The 22,750-nt window shown below is 40.4% G+C and overlaps 1 protein-coding gene across 2 annotated transcripts; it reads right to left on the reverse strand.

The window, feature by feature from the left end:
- Nucleotides 1-21,177: 21,177 nt before the first annotated feature.
- Nucleotides 21,178-22,178, reverse strand: LOC121052500. Of its 2 annotated transcripts, none has more exons than XM_040517691.1 (2): nucleotides 21,790-22,178; nucleotides 21,178-21,310 (listed from the first exon to the last, which is right to left on the reverse strand). In XM_040517691.1, exons 1-2 carry the CDS (start codon nucleotides 22,151-22,153, stop codon nucleotides 21,294-21,296), a joined length of 381 nt encoding a protein of 126 aa, XP_040373625.1. In that variant the 5' UTR covers nucleotides 22,154-22,178; the 3' UTR covers nucleotides 21,178-21,293. The 2 variants fall into 2 exon arrangements, with proteins under 2 accessions (XP_040373625.1, XP_040373626.1); XM_040517692.1 differs by having other exon boundaries at nucleotides 21,186-21,310; nucleotides 21,826-22,178.
- Nucleotides 22,179-22,750: the final 572 nt, after the last annotated feature.

Consider the following 22,750-nt stretch of genomic DNA (forward strand, 5'->3'; position numbering starts at 1 on the left):
TGAAGTCCACAAGAACCTTCATTATATTCCGTATCTAGATCCCCATAGAGATACGTAGTGACCACCTTCGTAAGCTACATGTTCAGTTATTTGGAAGCTACCAAACTGACAAGGTAGTGGAGTGCAATGACATCCATTACGAGAGAATATGTCTTCTTGTAGTCGATTCCAGGGTGTTTTGTGAGAAGCCTTGCGCCATAAGGCAATATTATCATCTCTTTTTCTCATCACGCTATCTAACGAAGACCTATTAATGTCAACAGGTTTTATGTAAGGAGGTGTTGGCATCTCAGGCTCGAAATCCTTCCTCTTCGTTAGTGAATCCAATTCAACCTGGATAGCATCTTTCCATTTAGGCCAATTTTCTCTATGTTGGCATTCTTCAATGGAGTAAGGTTCGATGTCATTGGTCTCAATAATTCCACGTCTTCATGTACACTAGTGTAATTCGTAGAGATCTCTATATTCTCAGGAATTGGTTCTAACATTGAGGCATCCCCCAACGATGTCTCTTGGACATAACCACAATCCAGAATATTCTCATGAGACGGATTTTGAGTATCAATGATCAATGGATCAAGTTGTGCCAAACTCGCTCTCTTCCTATGGCGAGAATCCATTGAACCTATGGTCTCCTACGCTCTCTAGAGGAACCCATGGCCTATGACGCCATTATACCACCTTTGTGGCGTCACCATACCACCATCAATGGTAGTGGTGCCGTACCCATCTCCTCTGGGTGGCACCATGTCCTCTTGTGGGGACATCAATCCTTGCAGACATGTTTGCAGTAGGTATATGTGATCTCGTCACTTTTAGGGGATCAAGATGAGACATAGTGAGGACAGACCACGACAATTCCTGTCATTCCTGTTGAACATTGACGTTCTAATCTCCCCCTAACGACAGGAAGTCTGTCTCATCAATGTGACAATTCGCAAATCCAGCGAAAAAGAGATCGCCTGTCAGGGGTTCTACATAGCAGACTTATGTCCAACACAAATATATATATGCATTCGTTGCAATAACTCATGTTGATGCCCTGTGGCGGCGCAATTGGCATATAAACCGCACACTCAAATATGCATAAGTACGAGATATTAGACTCGAACCCAATCACTAGCTGTAACGCAAATAAAAGTTGAGTGGCTGCTATGAGTCGTAGACGAATTAGCATAGCTGCATGCGATATTGCATAACCCAAGTGGAAATATTGGTGCACATTACCAAAGTCCGAGCTACCATCGTAGTCTTTTAATGGTGGCTTTTCCGCGAGACCAATTGGTGTGTACATGGGAATATGATACTTGATATCAATACCCAATGATATGCAATAGTCATCAAAAATTTTCGATGTAAACTCTCTAGCATTATCAAGTCAAATTGACTGAATTGGATGATCTGGGTAGTGAGCCCGTAGCCATTTGTTCTGGGCTAGGAGTTCATCATAAGCAGTATTACGAGTGGATGATAGCGCGACACGTGACCAGCATGTCCGCACATTAACCAACACCGTAAAACATCTAAGCAGTCCGCAAGTTGGTTGAATCAATCCACAAAATCCCCTTGGATTCTATGTAAGAATGTAATTATTTTTTTAGTGTCCTTTGCATAGGATGGTATTGATCCTAAAAAACAGGCTTTACAGAATGAAAGATTGGCCTTATAATCAACCAATGAAGGTTTTGGTTGAGCCACAATGTCACAATTTACTTTGAGAAGTAGAGAGAGGAGCCAAGTCTCCATACATGGCATCAAAGCCATGATTTTGCCTCAGGGAGATCACGACGCTGGCATTGGCCGGCAGGTGGTGCATGGCGGCGGCTCCCAAGGCGCGGCGGCGGTGCAATGTTCTCTTTGAATCGACTTTTGATTCTCACTTCTCTTCATTCTGAAGAAGAGATGTCCGTGTGAAGTCTTTAGTATCACGGATCATCATATCATAACCTGGGTGTCCCAAACGGTCGTGCCAAAGCCTATATGTGTCAGAATCCCATAAGTCATCTCCCATGACATGGTTGGATTCAATGACTCGAATAGTGGTTACATACAACCCACTAGAGCGACACATAAGTTTCTCTAATACTCGTTTATGTCCATAGTCGTTAGAGGTGATGCAAAGGAACTCTTGTCCATTCTCACAATGTGTTTCCACATGAAAACCATTGGCTTTTATATCTTTCAAATAAAGTTCGAATTAAGGTATGTCCAAGACATTAAGTAAAAGAATCAACACTTTATTAATAGCCAATGATTATATCAAAGTTTCTTAACCAAAGTCTAATCCAAAATAAAAATCAAACTTAGACAAATCGTAGTCACTCAATCCATTTGGTAACTCCAATCAAATATGACCAGGGAAGTAGAGAGAGATGTCGGTGGAGCGAGGCTCTCTTATGTACCACTAATCTCAATCACTTTCCTAGACATCATACTTCATTGGATGCGCCACTTGAGAAAGAGTTAATACAAAATTGTCATTTATTGATTAAGGCATAATTGCCATTACATAATTCTTGGAAAATAAATGGACTATTTAATCAAAATCTGCGGCATCAACATGGTTGTTTTCCTCTCCAGATTTGAAGTCTATAATGATGAGATTGACGTCATTGTCATTTCCATCATCTCCTTCAGCTGCGAGATGAGCCTCATGCTCTCTCATATCTTTATACACTTGTATTGTGCAGCTTTGTGTTTCCACTCGCATTCTAGTGATTAAACCAATGCCTTAAAGATCCCCATCTATAGCATTACCTCACCCATTAATTGAGATGCACCTTGTGCATTTGAACGTCCTCCATAGACGTTGGTGGCGACACCACCACTACCAACGGTGCCTGTTTTGTCTCTCCCACGTTGGCCAATGTTGCCACGTGTTCGCTTATCTCACGGTTTTCCTTCCTTTGTAGGGCGGTTGTATGGACCCACACGTCCATTTTGTTGTCCCCTAACTTTTAGGGTTCCGCTCCTTGCGCCCTCCTTTAGGTGCGCAATTTATAATTCGCCTCATGAACGCTCTTAGTTCCAACGGGCCTTTGAATTATAGTTTTTCACGAGTATGTTATCAGCTTACTCAGCAATTGACATAAGTTGATGAAACCTCGTGATCCGTCTAGCATTGCAAACAAGCCTATATTGCTTGGCAATCATTAGCGCTGAGATTGGGAAGGTTGAGAGGATTTTCTCAATTACTCTTTATTCTGTGTGCTCTTCTCCACAGAATCTCACTAGTAGTGAGGTGATTCTTGACGTTATTCACCCATTGGTGATAACCAATGTTATTTGAAGGGCAAATTACTGGTCCCCCCTGTACTTTCGGGGCGTCGACAGTTTAGTCCTTAACATTTCAATTTTAACAAATAACTCCCTAGACATTCAAATTTCACACAGTTTGGTCCAAAATGACCATTTTACCCCTCACCTTTTTTTTTTAAATTCTTCTCACTTTTTTTTTTGTTATTTTTTTTCCTGCTTCCGTCTCACTCTCTCTCTCAGCTCAGAACCAACAACACACACAATCTCTCTCTCTCTCTCTTCCTCTTCTCCACTCCCATAGCTGCCCATCGTCGCACACAGTCTCACTCACTCAGTCACCGCTTCTTCACATGCTGCTGCCTCTCTGAGAGCTCAGAGCTCCGCCGCAACAGATCCCAACCTCCCCTCTCCCCTCTCTCAGATCTAGAACCGCCTTCTCGAAATCTCTATCACTAAAACCGAGTACTAGACTCCAAACCCAAGCCCCACCCGGCCCGCTCAGAATCGCCGCTCTCGGCTTCAACAAAACCCTAAGCCCTCTCATTGCCCTCCCCAAACTCGCGACTCCGCCCGCGAGTTCGCTCCCTTCCGAATCAGCTGCTTGACCGTTAAGGCAGCTGCTTCCAGGGGTGGTTCCATTACTCCGGCGAAGCAGCCATGGCAAGGGGTGGCGATGAAGCCTCTGATCGAGTCGATCGCTACGGGGGTGATCCTTTGGTTCGTGCCGACTCCTGTTGGTGTCACCAAAAACGCGTGGCAGCTTCTGGCGATTTTCCTCGCCACCATGGTCGGAATCATCACTCAGCCTCTGCTTCGAACTCATTTCCGCTGTCGTCGAAAAGGGACTCATCTTCGCCTTCATCGAAGAGCCCAAGGTCCCTCTACATATGCTATTAAGATTGAGCGGAGGATCATGGAGATTGGGATGGAGGCGAGGATGATGGCCATGGTGGAGTAGATCGAGATGGAGTGCCAGCAGGTGCAGTAGGAAGAAGAAGAAGAAGAAGAAGAGAGAGAGAGAGAGAGAGAGTGTGTGTGTGTGTGTGTGTGTGTGTGTTGTTGGTTCTGAGCCGAGAGAGAGAGTGAGACAGAAGCAGGAAAAAAAATAACGAAAAAAAAGCAAGAAGAAACCAAAAAAAAGAGGGGTAAAATGGTCATTTTGGACCAAACTGTGTGAAATTTGAATGTCTGGGGAGTTATTTGTGAAAATTGAAATGTTAAGGACTAAACTGTCGACGCCTTGAAAGTACAGGGGGGACCAGTAATTTGCCCTTATTTGAATCTGGTTTAGTGAAGTCAAGTTTTTGCACGTTTGCATTCGACATTCAAAAACGAAGGAGAATAGATTAGTTTCGGAGTAAAAACTTCCACGAAAACTAAAATAATAAGATTTATGTTGTAGGAGAATAGAATTGTGTGTTTATTATTGATAATAGGAGCCCTTATATAGGGAGTTACAAGGTATACAAAAGGTAAGAGAATCCTAATGCAATTGAATACCTATAACACTTTCCTATTACAATTCTAAACCCTAGTTTGTAAAGGCACACTATGTCGACATCCTTCAACACTCCCCCTTGTGCCGCTCAAACTTGGTGATGACGCTTTGATCGTTGCCTCGTTAAAAACCTTGCCAGGTAACAAAAACCATGTGGGACAAAAATAACCCTGGTCGAAGGACAAAAGGACAAAAAGAGTACAACACGTCCTTCACTCTTCGAGATCGAACATGTAGACATCATGCCTCCCCCTGATGTCAATATCTCCCCCTGATTGCTACAATCATGGGAGTTCGGATAACTTTCTCAATCCGATGCTCTTCACATGTTTCTCGAAGGTGGATTTTGGTAACGACTTAGTAAATAAGTCCGCTACATTATCCTCTTATCGGATTTGGTTCACTTCAGTATTTAGAAGTGCTTGTTGTCATTTTGATGGAGGGGAGGAGGAGCACGGAAGGTGGCGTTTTGCCTTGTGGAGTCCGATCTCACACTTCCCTTATTTCTCTTCTCTCTGTAGGGATAAAACAAGCCCATATCAATCGTACCTCTCAAATATCGAAAGATTGTCTTTATACCAATCTAATGGTGTTGCGTTGGCGCGGGGCTATATCTAGCCAACAAGTTCATAATAATTGAGGTGTCCAGTCTTGTATGTATTGTGCTAAGTACAATAATGCGCCTATTGTACATAAGTAAGCACTTCTGCTATTAACACGTCTTCGTCATCATCCCTGGGACGAAACAGATCCTTTTTTAGGGCCAAGACTACGGACAACCATGGTACATCTTTGACTTTATCAAAAAAATGTCTCTTGACACAGTATACAAGTTCTGAATTTAGACAAAACCGTGTTCTCCCAAGGTCATTCCTCTCAAACTCGGATTTCAGGTGTTCAGTGGTTTCCCTTAACTCTCAAGGGTTCCAATTATGTTTATCAACATAAACCGCGACAATTGCAAATCCGGAACTTGTCATGGAAACTCGTGGGCATAGTTCATCGTATCCCTTCCCAATCAAGTAGTCATTTTGGTGAGCATTTCAACCTCGTTGCAAATGCGCTCCGTGGTCTAGAGCCACTTGACTTGGGTAAATAAAGTCCACAAGAACCTTCATTATATTCCTTATCTAGATCCCCATAGAGATACGTAGTGACCACATTCGTAAGCTACATGTTCAGTTATTTGGAAACTACCAAACTGACAAGGTAGTGGAGTGCAATGACATCCATTACGAGATAATATGTCTTCTCGTAGTCGATTCCAGGGCGTTGTGAGAAACCTTGCGCCATAAGGCGAGATTACCATCTCTTTTTCTCAGCACGCTATCTAACGAAGACCTATTAATGTCAATAGGTTTTATGTTAGGAGGTGTTGGCATCTCAGGCCTGAAATCCTTCCTCTTCGTTAGTGAATCCAGTTCAACCTGGATCGCATCTTTCCATTTAGGCCAAGTTTCTCTACGTTGGCATTCTTCAACGGAGTAAGGTTCGATGTCATTGGTCTCAATAATTCCACGTCCTCATGTACACTAGTGTAGTTCGTAGAGATCTCTATATTCTCAGGAATTGGTTCTAACATTGAGGAGTCCCCCAACGATGTCTCTTGGACATAACCACAATCCAAAATATTCTCATGAGACGGATTTTGAGTATCAATGATCAATGGATCAAGTTGTGCCAAACTCGCTATCTTCTTAGGGCGAGAATCTATCGAACCTATGGGTCTCCTACTCTCTCTAGCGGAACCCATGGCCTATGACTCCATTATGCCACCTTTGTGGCGTCACCATACCACCATCCATGGTAGTGGTGCAGTACCCATCTTCTCTGGGTGGCACCATGTCCTCTTGTGGGGACATCAATCCTTGCAGGCATGTTTGCAGTAGGTATATGTGATCTCGTCACTTTTAGGGGATCAAGATGAGACATAATGGGGACAGACCACGACAATTCCTGTCGTTCCTGTTGAACATTGATGTTCTAATCTCCCCCTAACGACGGGAAGACTGTCTCATCAAAGTGACAATTCGCAAATCCAGCGAAATAGAGATCCCTTGTCAAGGGTTCTACATAGCGGACTTATAGTTGGAGACTCATGTCCAACAAATATATATATGCATCGTTGCAATGACTCATGTTGATGCGCTGTGGCGGCGCAATTGGCACATGAACCGCACACTCAGATATGCATAAATACGAGATATTTATACTCGAACCCAGTCACTAGCTGTAACGCAAATAAAAGTTGAGTGGCTGCTATGAGTCGTAGACGAATTAGCATAGCTGCATGCGATATTGCATAACCCAAGCGGAAATATTGGTGCGCATTACCAATGTCCGGGCTACCATCGTAGTGGTTTAATGGTGGCTTTTCCGCGAGACCAATTAGGTGTGTACATGGGAATATGATACTTGATATCAATACCCAATGATATGCAATAGTCATCAAAAACTGTCGATGTAAACTCTCTAGCATTATCAAGGCAAATTGACTGAATGGGATGATCTGGGTAGTGAGCCCGTAGCCATATGTTATGTACTAGGAGTGTAGTATAACCAGCATTACGAGTGGATAATGGCACAACACGTGACCAGCGTGTTTGCGTATCAACCAACACCATAAACATCTATACGGTCCGCAAGTTGGTTGATCAAATCCATAGAATTCCCTTAGATTCTTTGTGAGAATGGAATTATTTCCTCAATCTCCTTTGCATAGGATGGTCTCAATCCTAAATAACAGGCTTTACAGAACAAAACATGGGCTTTATAATCAACCAATGAAGGTTTTGGTTAAGCCATAATGTCACAATAGACTTGAGAAGTAGAGAGAGGAGTTTATGGCGTCAATGCCATGTATTTGCCGCAGGGGGTAGGCGGCACCGGCCATGTATGGTCTGTCTTTGCACAATCATGGCCCCATGAGGGGCATGTGCAGCTCCTCGAACCAATTCTTGGTTCTTACTTTTCTTCGTTCTGAAAATGGATGTCCGTGTAAAGTCTTTAACACACGGATCATCATGTCAAAGCCTATATGTGCCAAAATCCCATAAGTCGTCTCTCATGACATAGTTGGATTCAATAACTCAAATAGTGGTTGCATACAACCCACTAGAGCGACACATAAGTTTCTCTAATACTCGTTTATGTCCGTAGTCATTAGAGGTGATGCAAAGGAACTCTGTCCATTCTCATAATGTGTTTCCACATGAAAACGATTGGCTCTTATATAATAAAGTTCGAATTAAGGTATGTCCAAGACATTAAGTAAAAGAATTGACACTTTATTAATAGCCAATGATTACATCAAAGTTTCCAAAATCTAATCCAAAATAAAATCAAAGTAAGACACATTGTAGTCACTCTATCCGTTTGGTAACTCCAATCAAATATGACCAGGAAAGTAGAGAGAGACGTTGGTGGAGCGAGGCTCTCTTAGGTACCAATAATCTCAATGACTTTCCTAGACATCACATTTTATTGGGTCCACCACATGAGAAAGAGTTAATACAATTGTCATTTATTGACTAAGGCAAATTGCCATTACAAAAGTTCTTGGAAAATAAAAGGACTAATCTAATCAAAGTCTGCTGCATCCCTGTGCAATTCATCTTCAGCTTTGAAGTCCTCTATGGTGAGATTGACATCTCCACCATCTTCTTCTTCTTCTGCAAGGTACACTTCTTGCTTTCTCAGGTCCCTATATGCCCTGTATCTTGCAGCTAGTTCCTCACTTGCCTTGCATTGCTTGAACCAATGCTCAGTTGATCCACATCGATGACACTCATCATTGTGGTTGCCTCCCTTTAATTGAGGTGCACATTGTGCATGTTGCGGGCGTTCCCTAGGAGGGTTGGTGCCATCACCACGACCCATTGAGCCACCATTATGGCTAGGGATACCACGACCCCCTCTCCCACGTGTGGCATTACCACCACGTGTATCCACACCAAACTTGCGGTTTCCTTCCTGGTTAGGGCGGTTATATGGGCCCATACGTCCCTCATGTCCCCCATTCTTAGGGTACTGCTCCTTGTGCCCTCCTTTGGGTGCATTATAATTCGCCTCATGAACGCTCTTAGTTCTAATGGGCCTTGAATTATAATTCCTCACGAGTATGTTATCATGTTTCTCAGCTACAGATATAACATTGATAAGCTGATGAAACCTCGTGATTCGTCCAGCATTGACTTCAGTACGGTATTGCTTTGATATCACAATGGCTGAAACAGGGAAGGTGGAGAGAGTTTTCTCAATTAGCTCTTGCTCTGTGACAGGTTTTCCACAAAACCTCAACATGGACTGTATGCGAAGAGCTTCTGAATTATATTCAGCAACAGACTTGAAATCAGCAAAGCGCAGGTTGTTCCATTGAACCTTCAAGTCAAGGACGAGGGAATCTTGGACATTGCCAAAGCGCTCTTCTAGCGCTACCCATAGCTCTCTTGCATTCTTGATCGACATATACTCCAATCTGAGTGCCTTGTCCATATGGCGTCGCATCATGATAACTGCTTGAGCATGCTTTGTAGATGTTCGGTTGAACACAAGATCCGGGTTAAGTGCTTGGATTATGGGTAATATTCCCTTTGAAGTGAGATGGTTCTTAACATCGGTTACCCAACTGTGGTAATCCGAGCCTGTTAAGTCAAGCATGGGAAAGTCGAGTATAGGTTCATTCGATATCCTGAAAATAAGAAGAGAAGATATATTAGTTTCGGAGTTAAACTTCCACGAAAACTAAAACAATAAGATTTCCGAGCTATGCTACCAAGAAATCAATTTCCAAGAATCTCTTTTGGATTAGACCAAACAATGATGTTTTAATATGGTCACAATTTGATGCTTACGGACGCTCTTAGTCCAAGCATTGTGAACGCTCTTAGTTCACACGAACACTCTTAGTTCGTTTAATTATGAACACTCTTAGTTCATACGAACACTCTTAGTTCGTTAAGCGTGAATCCCTACAATTCCGCTTTGTTAAATATCAAAATCATTTGGCAACATATATTCCAATATTTGCAGAAAATAAAAGGAATTTAAATACAAGAAAGCAGGAACTTTAATCGTAAAAACTTACTTGATAATTTAAAGCTTTGCTTTACGATTCTTTATACACGCGCGTGTTGATGCAGGTGTGTAGCTAAAATAGGATTGCTGGGATCTGGTCAGAAATTGGCAGTTGGTGGGTTGCCCTTCTCCCTTCCTTTTTTTCTTCTTCCTCCCTCTTTTTTCTCTTTTTTTTCTTTCCTGGCCCAGGCCTTCTCCTTTTTTTTTTTTCGGCCCAGGCCTGCCTTTTTTTTCTTTCTTCTTTTCTTTTTCTTCTTTTCCTTCACATCTTCTTCTTCTTTCTTTCTGTTTTCTGGGCTGCGGAGGCTTCGGGCTGCAGATGGATGTGCACGGGCTCAGGCAGCAGCAGTACAGGGAGGCAGGCTGCGGAGGCTTCGGCGCTGGTCGGGAATAGTGCAGCAGTCGGCAGCAGCAGCAGGTTCTGGTAGGTGTGCAGGCGGGTTGCAGGTGCGTGGGCTGCTGGGTGCGCGAGCTGCGGCTGCTGGGCGCACTGGTTGTAGGTGGTGGGCTGCTGATGTTGATGCTGATGCGCTCGCTGCAGGCAGGTGCTCAAAGTGGCGGCTTCTGGGCGCGGGGCGCTGGGGAGGAGGCCGGCCGGGCTGCTGGGTTTGCAGGTACTGCTGGAGAGGTTCGGCCGGTGAGGTGAGATGAGGTGAGGCTGAGGCCGGAATGGAAAATTTTTTTGTTTTTTTTTTTTTGGGTTGGCAGCAGAGATGAAAAAAGGTTTTTTTTTTTTTTTTTTTTTTTCTTTCTGAAGCTAGGGTTAGAACTCGTGCTGATAACGTGTTGTAGGAGAATAGAATTGTGTGTTTATTATTGATAATAGGAGCCCTTATATAGGGAGTTACAAGGTATACAAAAGGTAAGAGAATCCGAATGCAATTGAATACCTATAACACTTTCCTATTACAATTTTAAACCCTAGTTTGTAGAGGCACACTATGTCGACATCCTTCAACAATTTCCGAGTTATGCTACCAAGAAATCAATTTCCAAGAATATTTGGATTAGACCGAAACATTGATGTTTAATATGGTCACAATTTGATGCTTGCGGACGCTCTTAATCCCAATATTATGAACACTCTTAGTTCATTAATTATGAATGCTCTTAGTTTGAATATTACGAACACTCTTAGTTCATTGATTACGAACACTCTTAGTTCGTTTAGCGTGAATCTCCACAATTCCGCTTATTGAATAATCTAACCCATGTTCGTATATTGCAAATCCTGCAGAAAATAAAGGAATTTAAAAGACAAGAAAGTAGGAACTTTAATCTTTAAAACTTACTTGTTGAAATTCGGAGCAGATTCACTTCTGAACAGCTCCCATTTCGAATGGTGTACAGGTCTCAAAACGACTCCAATAGGGCTGAAATTTGGAAGTCAGATAGAAGAGGCAGAGATGAACAACTTTGATTAAGGAAGGATTTTGAGATGAGGTCCCGATCAAGACGTTTCGGGGCGTGCAAACAGGATGATCTGCACAGGAATGAGAGTGCTGCTGTGCTGCAGGGGCAGCAGGCGTGCGACAATGTTGCAGGGGCAGTAGGCGGCACACAGGTGCTCAAGGGCTGCAGGAGCAGCGAACGGTATGGCTAGCAAGGGCTAGGAGCTTGCGGCAGTTTTTGGTGAAAGAAATTTCGGGTGTTAGGATTTGCAGCAGCTTTTTGGTTTTTAGGGCTAAGGTTAGGGCTCGTGCTGATAACGTGTTTAAGGAAATATGATTTGCAGAGAGATTGATGAGAGAATTGTGTGTTCTATTATTGATAGTAGGAGCCTTTTTATGGGATTTACAAAGTACAAAAGTACATAATGTTGTCATACAAGAAAATAGAATCCGAATATAATTAGGAAATTTAGAACCTTCTCTCCTATTACAACTCTAAAAATAAACCCTAGTTTGAAGAGACACACTCAATGTCGATATCCTTCAACAATCAGAATGTTATGAAGATAAGAGAAGGGGCAAGAAGGATTCTCTTTGGGACCACAAAAATCACATTATTTTGCTAACCAATTTAAATTCCAAGGCTTAGATAGAAAGTCAAGAGTGAAAAGTATGTCAGTATATTAGTTTCTAGTATAATCATCTAACTACATGAATTATGGTCAATACTCAATAGTCTATAAGCATTTCCTATAAAGTAAAATGTAACCAAAGTTCCTAAATTCAAAACCCAGAAATCAACATCAAATCAACATTTGAGTATTCAAGACAACAAAGTTATGAATTACAGCCACGCTTGACCACCCGAAAACAAAATCCTAAAGTATAGCTAAGAAACTGCACCAAAAAACCAGAGCTACTACACGGATCATAAATGCAGGTTACTATAAAGCTGGAGGATCAGAACCTGAAAATGCAACTCACTGAATGTTCTTGAAAAATATTGGGGGCGCAACAAGGGTGTGGGTGAGTTATATCACATAGGATATAAGAATAAAATTTACAATGGCATAAGAATGGTCTTGACATCTTTTATGCAGGAGACAGCAAGATGTCCTGATCTACATGGTCATAGGCCTTCTTGAAATAAATTGGGTTAATTACATATAAGTGCATCTTTGAATGTTTTTTTAGCCATAAGGCCACCATTTCACCAACTAGTTTTTTTCCCTCATAAAGCCACTAGATTAAAAAATGTGTTATATTTTAGATATAAAAACTAACATATTTACATAAATGCCACTAGAGTAAAAAGTCAACAATCATTCTCTCTCTCATCTCCGGCGAGTCTCTGGCTGACTTCCGGTCAACTCTGACGGGTCTCTGACTAACTTCCAGCGACCACAAAAGCTACTGTCACCAACAATAAAAGCTACTGTCACTAGCAACAAAAACTACTCTTGTGAGATTTCCGGCAACCTCCTGCGAGGTCACAAAAGCTACTGTCACTAGCAACAAAAACTACTCTGTTGAAATTTCCGGCAACATCCGGTGAGGTGACAAAAGCTACTGTCACTAGCAACAAAAGCTACTCCTTACAAAAAAAAAAAAAAACCTATGCTCTCCAAAACCAAAAGCTACTATCTCTACCAACAAATGCTACTGTCATAAATACGAAAAACCACTCTCACCAGCAAAAAATGCTACTGTCACCAATACCAAAAAACTACTTTCACCATCACCAAAAGTTACTCTCATCAATGCCAAAAACAATAATCAAGCAGAATAAAAGCTACTCCTAGAAACTAAGAAAGTTATTCTTAGAGACTAACAAAGCTATGAAAATGTAAAAGATACAACCAAAATAAAACTGCTACTACAATCGGAAAAAAAAAATCATATTCAATGATACAAAAAGTATCCAAGGTTCAACAATGATATAACTATGTAAAAAGCTACTTCTATAATTGTAAAAAGCCACTAACATAGTTGTGAAAATCTATTACAATAGTTATATAAAGCTATTGTCAATGTTGTAATGCTACTATCATTATTCAATGGTGACGCCCCAATCCCATAGGCATAATTTTGCCACCTTCAGCACGAGACTTCATTTCCACATTTCTTGGTTAGCCGAATGTTCTCTTGGCCAATGGAGACTTCAATATCCAAATTCATATAAATTTCGAACTCTACCATTACAAATGCAAAGGGGAAGAATTTTACAAGAACAAAGATACAACAAAATGTCAGTATTTGAAATAAAAACTAAAAGCTATTAACAAAAGGCCACTTGAAATGAATCAAAATAAAAACAGAAAATCTACTGACATCAGATTGAAAATATACTAACATAGGGATAGAAAGCTATTATCACTACGTTGAAAGGCCACTAGAACAATTATAAAAAGCTACCAGTTGCAACATAAAATGAAAGAAATTTTAGAAGAACAGAGTTATGACAAAGATCAGTAGACAGGCGTGAATGAAAACACATGAATCTAAAACTCGATCAACTTGATTATTAGCTTCTAGTTTTGACATGAATGAAAACATATAGAGTAACCAACAAAAATGCACAGTGGGTTTGTTTGACATCGATAGTAGTTTTTCAAAAGCATGCTAGTAGTCAAAATATAACAAGAAATAAGAGACAATTTTGGCTGAATAATTCTATATTCATTCACCTTACAAGAAGGAATTATATACAAATTACAATTGTGCTTAATAAGACAAGTACTATTCCTAAGGTAAGTAGTAAATCAAATAATACTACAGATATTACAGAATATTACAGATCACAGAATATTACAGAATATCTACATAAATAAGGTAAGTATGACTCACGCCAACACTCCCCCTCAAGTTGGTGCATACAGATCATGAATGGCCAACTTGTCAAGTGAGTCATGAAATGCCTTACTCGATACTGCCTTAGTGAGAACATCAGCCAACTGTTCTTCTGAGTGGACAAATGGAAAAGAGATAAGCTTAGCATCAAGCTTCTCTTTAATGAAATGTCTGTCAACCTCAACATGCTTAGTTCTATCATGTTGTACTGGGTTGTGAGCAATATCCACCGCTGCCTTATTATCACAATACAAATCCATGGCTCGTTTGGGTTTAAATCCCAAATCACGAAGTAAATTTCTCAACCAAAGTAACTCACAAACTCCATGAGCCATACCTCTATACTCTGCTTCAGCACTCGACCTGGCCACAACCTTTTGTTTCTTACTTCTCCAAGTAACAAGATTACCACCTACAAAAGTGAAGTAACCAGAAGTGGATTTTCTATCCGTAACACAACCTGCCCAGTCTGCATCTGTATAACCACTAACATCCAGATGATTATGCTTTGAAAACATCAAGCCTTTTCCAGGTGCAGACTTTAAATACCTCAGAATATGGATCACAGCTTCCATATGAGTTTCACTTGGATTATGCATGAATTGACTCACAACACTAACTGCATATACAATATCTGGCCGAGTATGTGAGAGATAGATTAATCTGCCAACTAACCTCTGATAGCGAGCCTTATCTGTAAGAGTTTGATTAGGGTACTCAGCCAGTTTATGATTCTGCTCAATAGGAGTACTAGCAGGTCTACAACCTAGCATTCCTGTCTCTGTCAACAAGTCAAGCACATATTTTCTCTGACATAAGAAAATTCCTGAACTCCCCCTGGCGACCTCAATCCCCAAAAAATATTTAAGAGCACCAAGATCTTTCATCTCAAACTCTGATGCAAGCAGGTCTTTTAATCTTTCAACCTCCTCTAAATTATCACCAGTAATTATCATATCATCAACATAAATAATCAAGGCAGTTAATTTACCTTCACGGCGTTTCAGAAACAATGTATGGTCAGAGTTACTTTGTTTGTACCCAAAACGACGCATAGCTTGAGAGAATCTACCAAACCAAGCTCGTGGTGATTGTTTGAGTCCATACAAGGACTTATTCAACTTACACACAAATCTTCCTCTTGTGCTTGCCTCATATCCTGGTGGTAGATCCATGTAGACTTCTTCAGATAGCTCTCCATGTAAAAAGGCATTCTTCACATCAAACTGTTGCAAAGGCCAATCTAGATTAGCTGCTAGAGACATCAACACTCGAACAGTATTAATCTTTGCTACTGGAGCAAAGGTCTCCTCATAATCCACGCCATATGTTTGAGTATATCCCTTTGCAACAAGTCTTGCCTTATATCTGCTCACTGAGCCATCTGCATTGTGTTTGATAGTGAACACCCATCTACATCCAACAACTCTCTTTCCTTGTGGAGGTGGCACCAACTCCCAAGTATTACTTTTCTCCAATGCCTCCATCTCTTCATTCATCGCTTGACACCATTTGGGATCCTTGAGAGCATCCTGCACTTTACTGGGAACACATACAGAGGATATTTGATTCACAAATGAAGCATGGGATTTGGATAACCGATGGGTGGATACAAAGTTAGCTATGGCATACTTAGACTTAACATCTAAACTTGGTTCATATTGACGAGGTGGTTTACCACGGGTAGACCTAGGAGGCAAAACATACACACTATCACTATTATTAGAGTTAGAAGAAATACCACTAACCTCAAGATTGGAACGCTCCTCAGGGATTGTTGACAAGGGTTATCTGAATCTGAGATGGGTGCAGGAGCTTGGCCTTCTTGGACTGCTAAATTTCGGTCGTCGTGTTCTAGTTCTGCTGGCGATCGATTGTCAGGAATGGAAGGATCGATCGTTTTGCTATTGGGAGCTTCTGCCTCGCTGAACGATCGATCGCCAAGAATGGAACGATCGATCGTTTGGCTACTGTCTTCTTCGAACCTGTCTGGTGATCGATCCCTGGCATTCTGGTGATCGATCATTGGACCAGAAATTACATGACCATCATCTTCAATTGGCCGTGAATCATCTTCAATTGGCTGAATATTAATTCCACAAGACTTCTCTTCCAAAAAAGTGTGTTTCTCCCCCTGAAGTGAAGGATTGGTGGAAGAAAAATAACATGCATCCTCATAAAAGGTGACATCCATGGTAACATAAACTTTCTGTGTAGGAGGATCAAAACACTTGTAGCCCTTCTGATTAACACTATAGCCCACAAATACACACTTTAATGCTCTGGCATCGAGTTTGGACCGTTGATTTTTAGGGACATGGACAAACACTACACACCCAAAGACACGAGCAGGGAGATTAGAAAACGAAGGGACAGACACACGATTTGAAAGGGCAGCATAAGGGGTTTGACCATTGAGAACAGAAGAAGGTAGCCTATTAATGAGATGGCAAGCAGTGAGAATTGCATCTCCCCAAAGATACTTAGGCATATGAGCACTAAATAGAAGAGACCGAGCTATGTCAAGAACATGACGATTCTTTCTTTCTGACACCCCATTTTGTTCAGGGGTTTGAGGGCAAGTAGTTTGATGAACAATCCCATGAGAATGAAAGAATTGGTGAAACTGAGAATTGACAAACTCCCCCCCATTATCAGAACGAAAGACTTTAATATTGGCTCCAAATTGATTTTGAACAAGAGCAAAAAATTCTTGAAAAGCAGAGAAAACTTCATATTTGTGTTTCAATAAAGAGACCCAAGTAAGACGGGTATAATCATCGATAAACAAAACAAACCAATGTTTGCCAGACAAGGTTGACTCACGGGAAGGTCCCCATACATCAGAATGTATAAGCTCAAAAGGAAAAGAACTCCTAGTAGTACTCAAAGGATAACTAGTACGATGACTTTTAGCTAAGACACATGACTCACAATGCAACTTAGACTCATCAATGCCCAGAAACAAGGATGGCATAGATTTCTTCATGACACTAAAGGAGGGATGTCCCAATCTCCGATGCCATAGCCATAATTCTTCAACTTGATTAGTAACCCCAGTTGAAATCAAAGCTGCTTGGACTGCCTTCTCCAGCTTCATTCCGGCGAACATGCAATCCAGATGAAATAGTCGACCCCTCAGATAACCCCTGCCGATTATTTCCCTGGTGAGGAGGTCCTGAAAAATCACATACAAAGGAAAAAATGTTACAGAACACCGAGATTGAGTATTAAGCTGAGGCACAGATATGAGATGATGAGAGAGATCAGGGACATAAAGAACATTATGTAGTGTCAAAGAAGGAGTGAGACGAACAGACCCTATGCCTAAAACAGGAAAAGAATCACCATTGGCATTGACAACAGAGGAAATAGAGGGTGGATTGAGAAAAAGGAAAGAACTACGATCATAGGTCATATGGTCAGATGCTCCAGAATCAATTATCCAAGTATTGCCACCAGTAAAGCTAGAAATTTTTAAAGCAATTCCAATCTTACCATTACCACTGCGACTTACTGGTGCGGTATCCTTACCAGCCAAGTTGGTGTGATCTGGTTCTGTCACCGCATAGTAATCTTGGTCTTGAACAAGATGAACAGCAACCTTTCCCTTGGGTTTGTTGTCCTGAGGTCGAGGCCTATCAAAGTAGCCAGCTGGAAAACCAACCAACCTGTAACAATTTGCTTTGATGTGGCCTGGATTCTTGCAGTAGTTACAAGTCAGATTTGAGGAGAACCCGGGAGGAGGACCTTGAGGAGAGGGACGCAGAGAAGAAGAGGGCCGATTGCCTGAGAGTGACCGATTACTTGAGGGATTGGATGGCTTTGATTGTATTGCAAGGCCTGCAACTTCTGAAGTAACTGCTCTAGTTCCAGCCCTCTGGGTCTCATCTTTGCGAATATAAGCAAAGGCTTGCTGCAAGGTTGGTGTGGTAGTCTGGCGAAGTAATTCGCTCCTTGCATTCTCAAAGATTGGATCTAGGCCAGCCAAAAAAACATGAACTCTCATGAGATCCTGCTCCTCCTTATAAATCTTGACATCATCCGGACACTTCATGCGACATAGACGCATCTGATCAATTTCTTGCCAAATCCCCTTTAGTTTTGCAAAATACACGGCTACTGGTTTTCCATCTTGTGTCATACGGGCGGCTTGAGTGCTCAACTCATAAACCTCGGCAAAATCTGTTCCGTTAAAGTAGATCTCCTTAAGGCTTTCCCAAATTTCTTCAGCCGTATTACATCCCATAATCATCTGTGAAACATCTTCAGTCATGGATTTGTAAAGAATAGAGGTTACCGAGCCATTTGCAGTCTTCCATTTTGAATAATTGTTGGCTGCAATTGGTGATTCAGCAATTGAACCATCAACATAGCCCACCTTATCGATTCCACATAGGTGAGCCTCCATCATCTTCTTCCATGTTCGGTAATTAGAGCCATTGAGCTTGACACCTCCATAACTTCCAGTTGAATCATCTTTAACGGAGACATAAATTTGGTTGGAACCATGAGACGTCTCACCATCTCCATCTTGCTTGTTTACGGTCGAAACATCTTGATCTTTAGCCATGGTGAATACGCAGCGGAAGAAAAAACAACAAGGTTCTTGGAAGTATAAGAAGGCAACGGTGATGAAAGGATCAAAGGACAAGGAACAAATCCAAGCACAATGAACAAGGGTCAAGGATCAAAGAACAATGAGTCAGAGTCCAGGATCGGATCTCTGCTCTGATACCAAGTCAAAATATAACAAGAAACAAGAGACAATTTTGGCTGAATAATTCTATATTCATTCACCTTACAAGAAGGAATTATATACAAATTACAATTGTGCTTAATAAGACAAGTACTATTCCTAAGGTAAGTAGTAAATCAAATAATACTACAGATATTACAGAATATTACAGATCACAAAATATTACAGAATATCTACATAAATAAGGTAAGTATGACTCACGCCAACAGCATTTACAAACAGTATTAGTAGCTTTTCTATGCTAGTAGCATTTACAAACAGTATTAGTAGCTTTTCTTTCTTACAGTATATCAGTTATCTTGAAAAAAATAAAAGAACTAACAATAGGTTTGTTTGACAGTAATAGTAGCCTTTCAAAACTGTTCAAGTAACATTTTCAGAGTGTATCTCAAAATCAATATACAAATGAAACTCATGAATGTCAATCTAACATACTGAACACAAGCATTCTTTTGTACTATTTCAGTGTACCACCAAGAGTGAGAAAAACCAAACCAGTAGGAGGCTTATAATATCTGAGTATGAAAATCGATATGGCAGGTAGAAACCAAGAGGTATTGTTCTTGAAAATTTGTTTCATGGCCACTTATAACGATGACGCTCTTGCTAGTTCTACCACTGAGCTTGTTGGAGTCTAAGGCAGAATACAAAAAAAAAAAAAAAAATCATGTACACTAAATGAGATCAACAAACCTAACAAAACAAGGAGAACTAACTTTCAACAACAATAAACATGATAAATTTACAATATAAGATATCATCACACGATTCTTACATAACAGATACATGGTTTACAACAATTCTTCTACGAAAATTGCAACATATTGAAGATAAGATCATGCATTGTATCATAAATCTTAGTAAACAAAGCAAACTAAAAGAAGTGAGCATTGTATAATATTATACCTGCTTTGGTCATGCCAATGCCACTATCAATGATTGAGAGCGTCTTGTTCTGCCCAATGAATTACATTGAACTTTTCATTAATCAATTTCATAAGAACTGAGGCATATGAATCATGCTATGCGGCCCTTATCAAAATCATACATGATGCAAGTAGACCACTTGGAAAACATGTGGATTTGGAGCAGCTACCAGCTTTGAAATTTTCTCTCTTTTCTGAAAACAAAGAAGTAGATGCGCTGATTATTGCCACAATCTATACAAATTTCATCAGATCGATCATCTCACTTTGCAAATCAAACAATTCTGAAACTCAACTATCCAATTCATGCTTCAATTTCAAATTACAGAATAGAAAAAAAGTAGGATAATCCATTTCTGAAGTACCTTTGCCGGAAGGTTCTGAGCGGTGGAGGTCGGAGATTTGGGCAAATCGGAAGATACTGGTAATGGCTTGGCCAAATCAGAAGATACTAGTAGCAAATCGGAAGATGTTGAGCTGGTTCAGATCCACCACGTTCTTGATCTCGATGTTGTACCTGGCCTCGAGCCTCTTGATGACCTTAGCCATGTTGGTGCCGAGCACGACGACCCTTGGGTTTTGAAAGAAGGCCTTGGATGAAGGAAAGCTGGTCGGACCACCATAGGAGTAGCTGGGGCCTCGCCGCGGCCACTGGAGGATAACATGAGAGATCGGGCTAAGGCTCCGGTGCGAGTCACCAAGGCATCGGCTCTTGAATCGCCGACGAGAGAGAGAGAGAGAGAGAGAGAGAGAGAGAGAGATCTGCAATTTGATTGTAAAGCCAGATGCAATTGGTTTTGTTAGATGAAAGGACAAAATCGTCATAGAGAAAATAATTTGAATATGTAAGTGGCCTTATATGTACAAAAAACATTTAATGGTGTTATGACTAATTAAAGTTTTACAATAACATTTGCATGTAATTTTCTAAAATAAATTTTGAAAACCAATCCTTCCTCGCTCTTTTATCCAAGTGCCGCCGCAACCTCATTTACAATTAAAACCACATCTAAAACCTGCCTAACTATAGGCCCCTTGAGATTGTGAAATAGTATCATTAAGCAATTCCCTCAGGGCCCGTTTGGAAATGGAATTTGAATTTAGATTTTGATTTCAAATCTTATGTATTTCAAATCTGAGTAATTGAAATCCTAAGATTTCAAATTCATCTGTTTGGGTAACAATTGAATCATGAGGATTTGAATTTAAGAATTCAAAATTAATGAAGAAAGCTACTTATGTGAATGCTAATCTAATGAAGGAAGATTTTTTTTTTAGCATTTAATCTCTACAAAGGTAATTGTCATGCTGCATAATTCCAAAAGCATTTTATCTCATATTCTAAAATAAAAAAAATAAAATAATAATAATAATAATAATATGTGTTTCATCAGTATAATTCCGTCTCATTTGAGGATATATACACATCCGAAGTGTTTCATCTTATATTCTCAAAAAAATATAACAATAATAATAATAACTTTTTCATCTCCATAGTTCCATCCCATGAAACTCCAAATTGTCATGCTCCACCCTCAATTTCTTGGTCGCCCTGAAAACAATCAACAAAGAAAAGGGCTTTTATCAGCATTTAATTACAAAAGAAAACGTTAAATAGAAAAGAATAGGACCATGAGTACATCAGTGCAAACATCAAATGCAAAAAATACGAGCTGTGGCCCTAGAAAAGGGGACAAAACCTTGTTGTTATATAGCTTGTGCAGCTAGATAGCTTCTACATTTGCACTATACTCCAAGACAAACACCAGTAAACAGTAGAGTATTTACAGATCACAAAGATAAAGTGACCTTTTTTTCTTTTGGCCAAAAGATTTTTGGGACAGTTTATATTGCCTTCATATCCACCGTTGAGCCAATAAAATTGAGAATGTGTTCCCTTGAATTACTGATTTATAACCAGACTCATACTAAACATAGTGAAACACAGACTCACTTTCAACTAACCACCTAAAGTATATTCAACAGCTGAAACATGAGACAAAGTGGCAACCAAAGTGGGAACAAGCATACCTTCAGATTGCCATATGAGCATTCTTATCCACTCACTCTTTTCAGCATCATTAAGAGACTTCAGTAGAGAAAATTCTTCGGGGTTACCACTCATCAATATGCGTACAGCTTTGAAGACTTGCAATTTGCTGAGGTTTGCTACTTTAGAAACCACTTCATGTACATCCTCTCCTTTGAGTTGTGGGGAGACTTGAGCTGCCACAAACTCTTTCAAGGTGTTGGCCACATCACCAATTGCTTGTGCTAGTGGATCCTTTTTCTTTTTCTTATTTGGAGGATGTGATTCACAAGTCGAAGTTGCTGCATGTGTGGCATGTGAATTGGGAGTCACATCACTTTCATCTTCTTCTGCTTCAAATTCCATAGTTTCTTCAGCATCTCCAACATCTTCTGCTTCAAATTCCATAGTTTCTTCAGCATCTCCAACATCTTCTGCTCCTTCACCAGTAGCTCTATCCCTCCCACATAGCATAGCGATATCATCCCAATTTTCTATTGACTTGTTTTGATATCCTTTAGCATTAGGATGTGACTACAAAAATATAACAATGAATCATGCTTAAGAAACATATACAACAATAAGTTATTTAATCATGCTCAACAATAAGATTTCCACATTCTTAAGCAGGAACATACGCTGAAGGAATACAAGCCATAATAAATTGTGTTAATACAAGCCACAGCCAAACTCATATTAGTTCATTTTTTTCCTTTGAAGGGGACAAAGAAAATTAATCATAACAATTAATACCAACTTCTTTTCTTTCACGTCTTCTCTCTCTGAGCTTAGCTCTCAATTTGTAAGTGTTAATGCATTTCTTGACTAAAAGGAAAACAAGGAATATTCCAGAATTCCAACTATCAAAGAAACCAAATATATAAAAAACTTCTATTATAAATATATAAGAACATAGCAGGTCCTGACTAAAAGAAATCTTTGATCATTGTATTTGAAAAGCTA

The sequence above is a fragment of the Rosa chinensis genome, chromosome 4, assembly GCF_002994745.2.
Source record: "Rosa chinensis cultivar Old Blush chromosome 4, RchiOBHm-V2, whole genome shotgun sequence".
NCBI lineage: Eukaryota > Viridiplantae > Streptophyta > Magnoliopsida > Rosales > Rosaceae > Rosa > Rosa chinensis.

What these genes read in the sequence shown, in the direction of transcription:
- LOC121052500 (XM_040517691.1), bottom strand. Translation starts at nt 22,153, where the DNA reads ATGGAATTTGAAGCAGAAGAAGATGAAAGTGATGTGACTCCCAATTCA.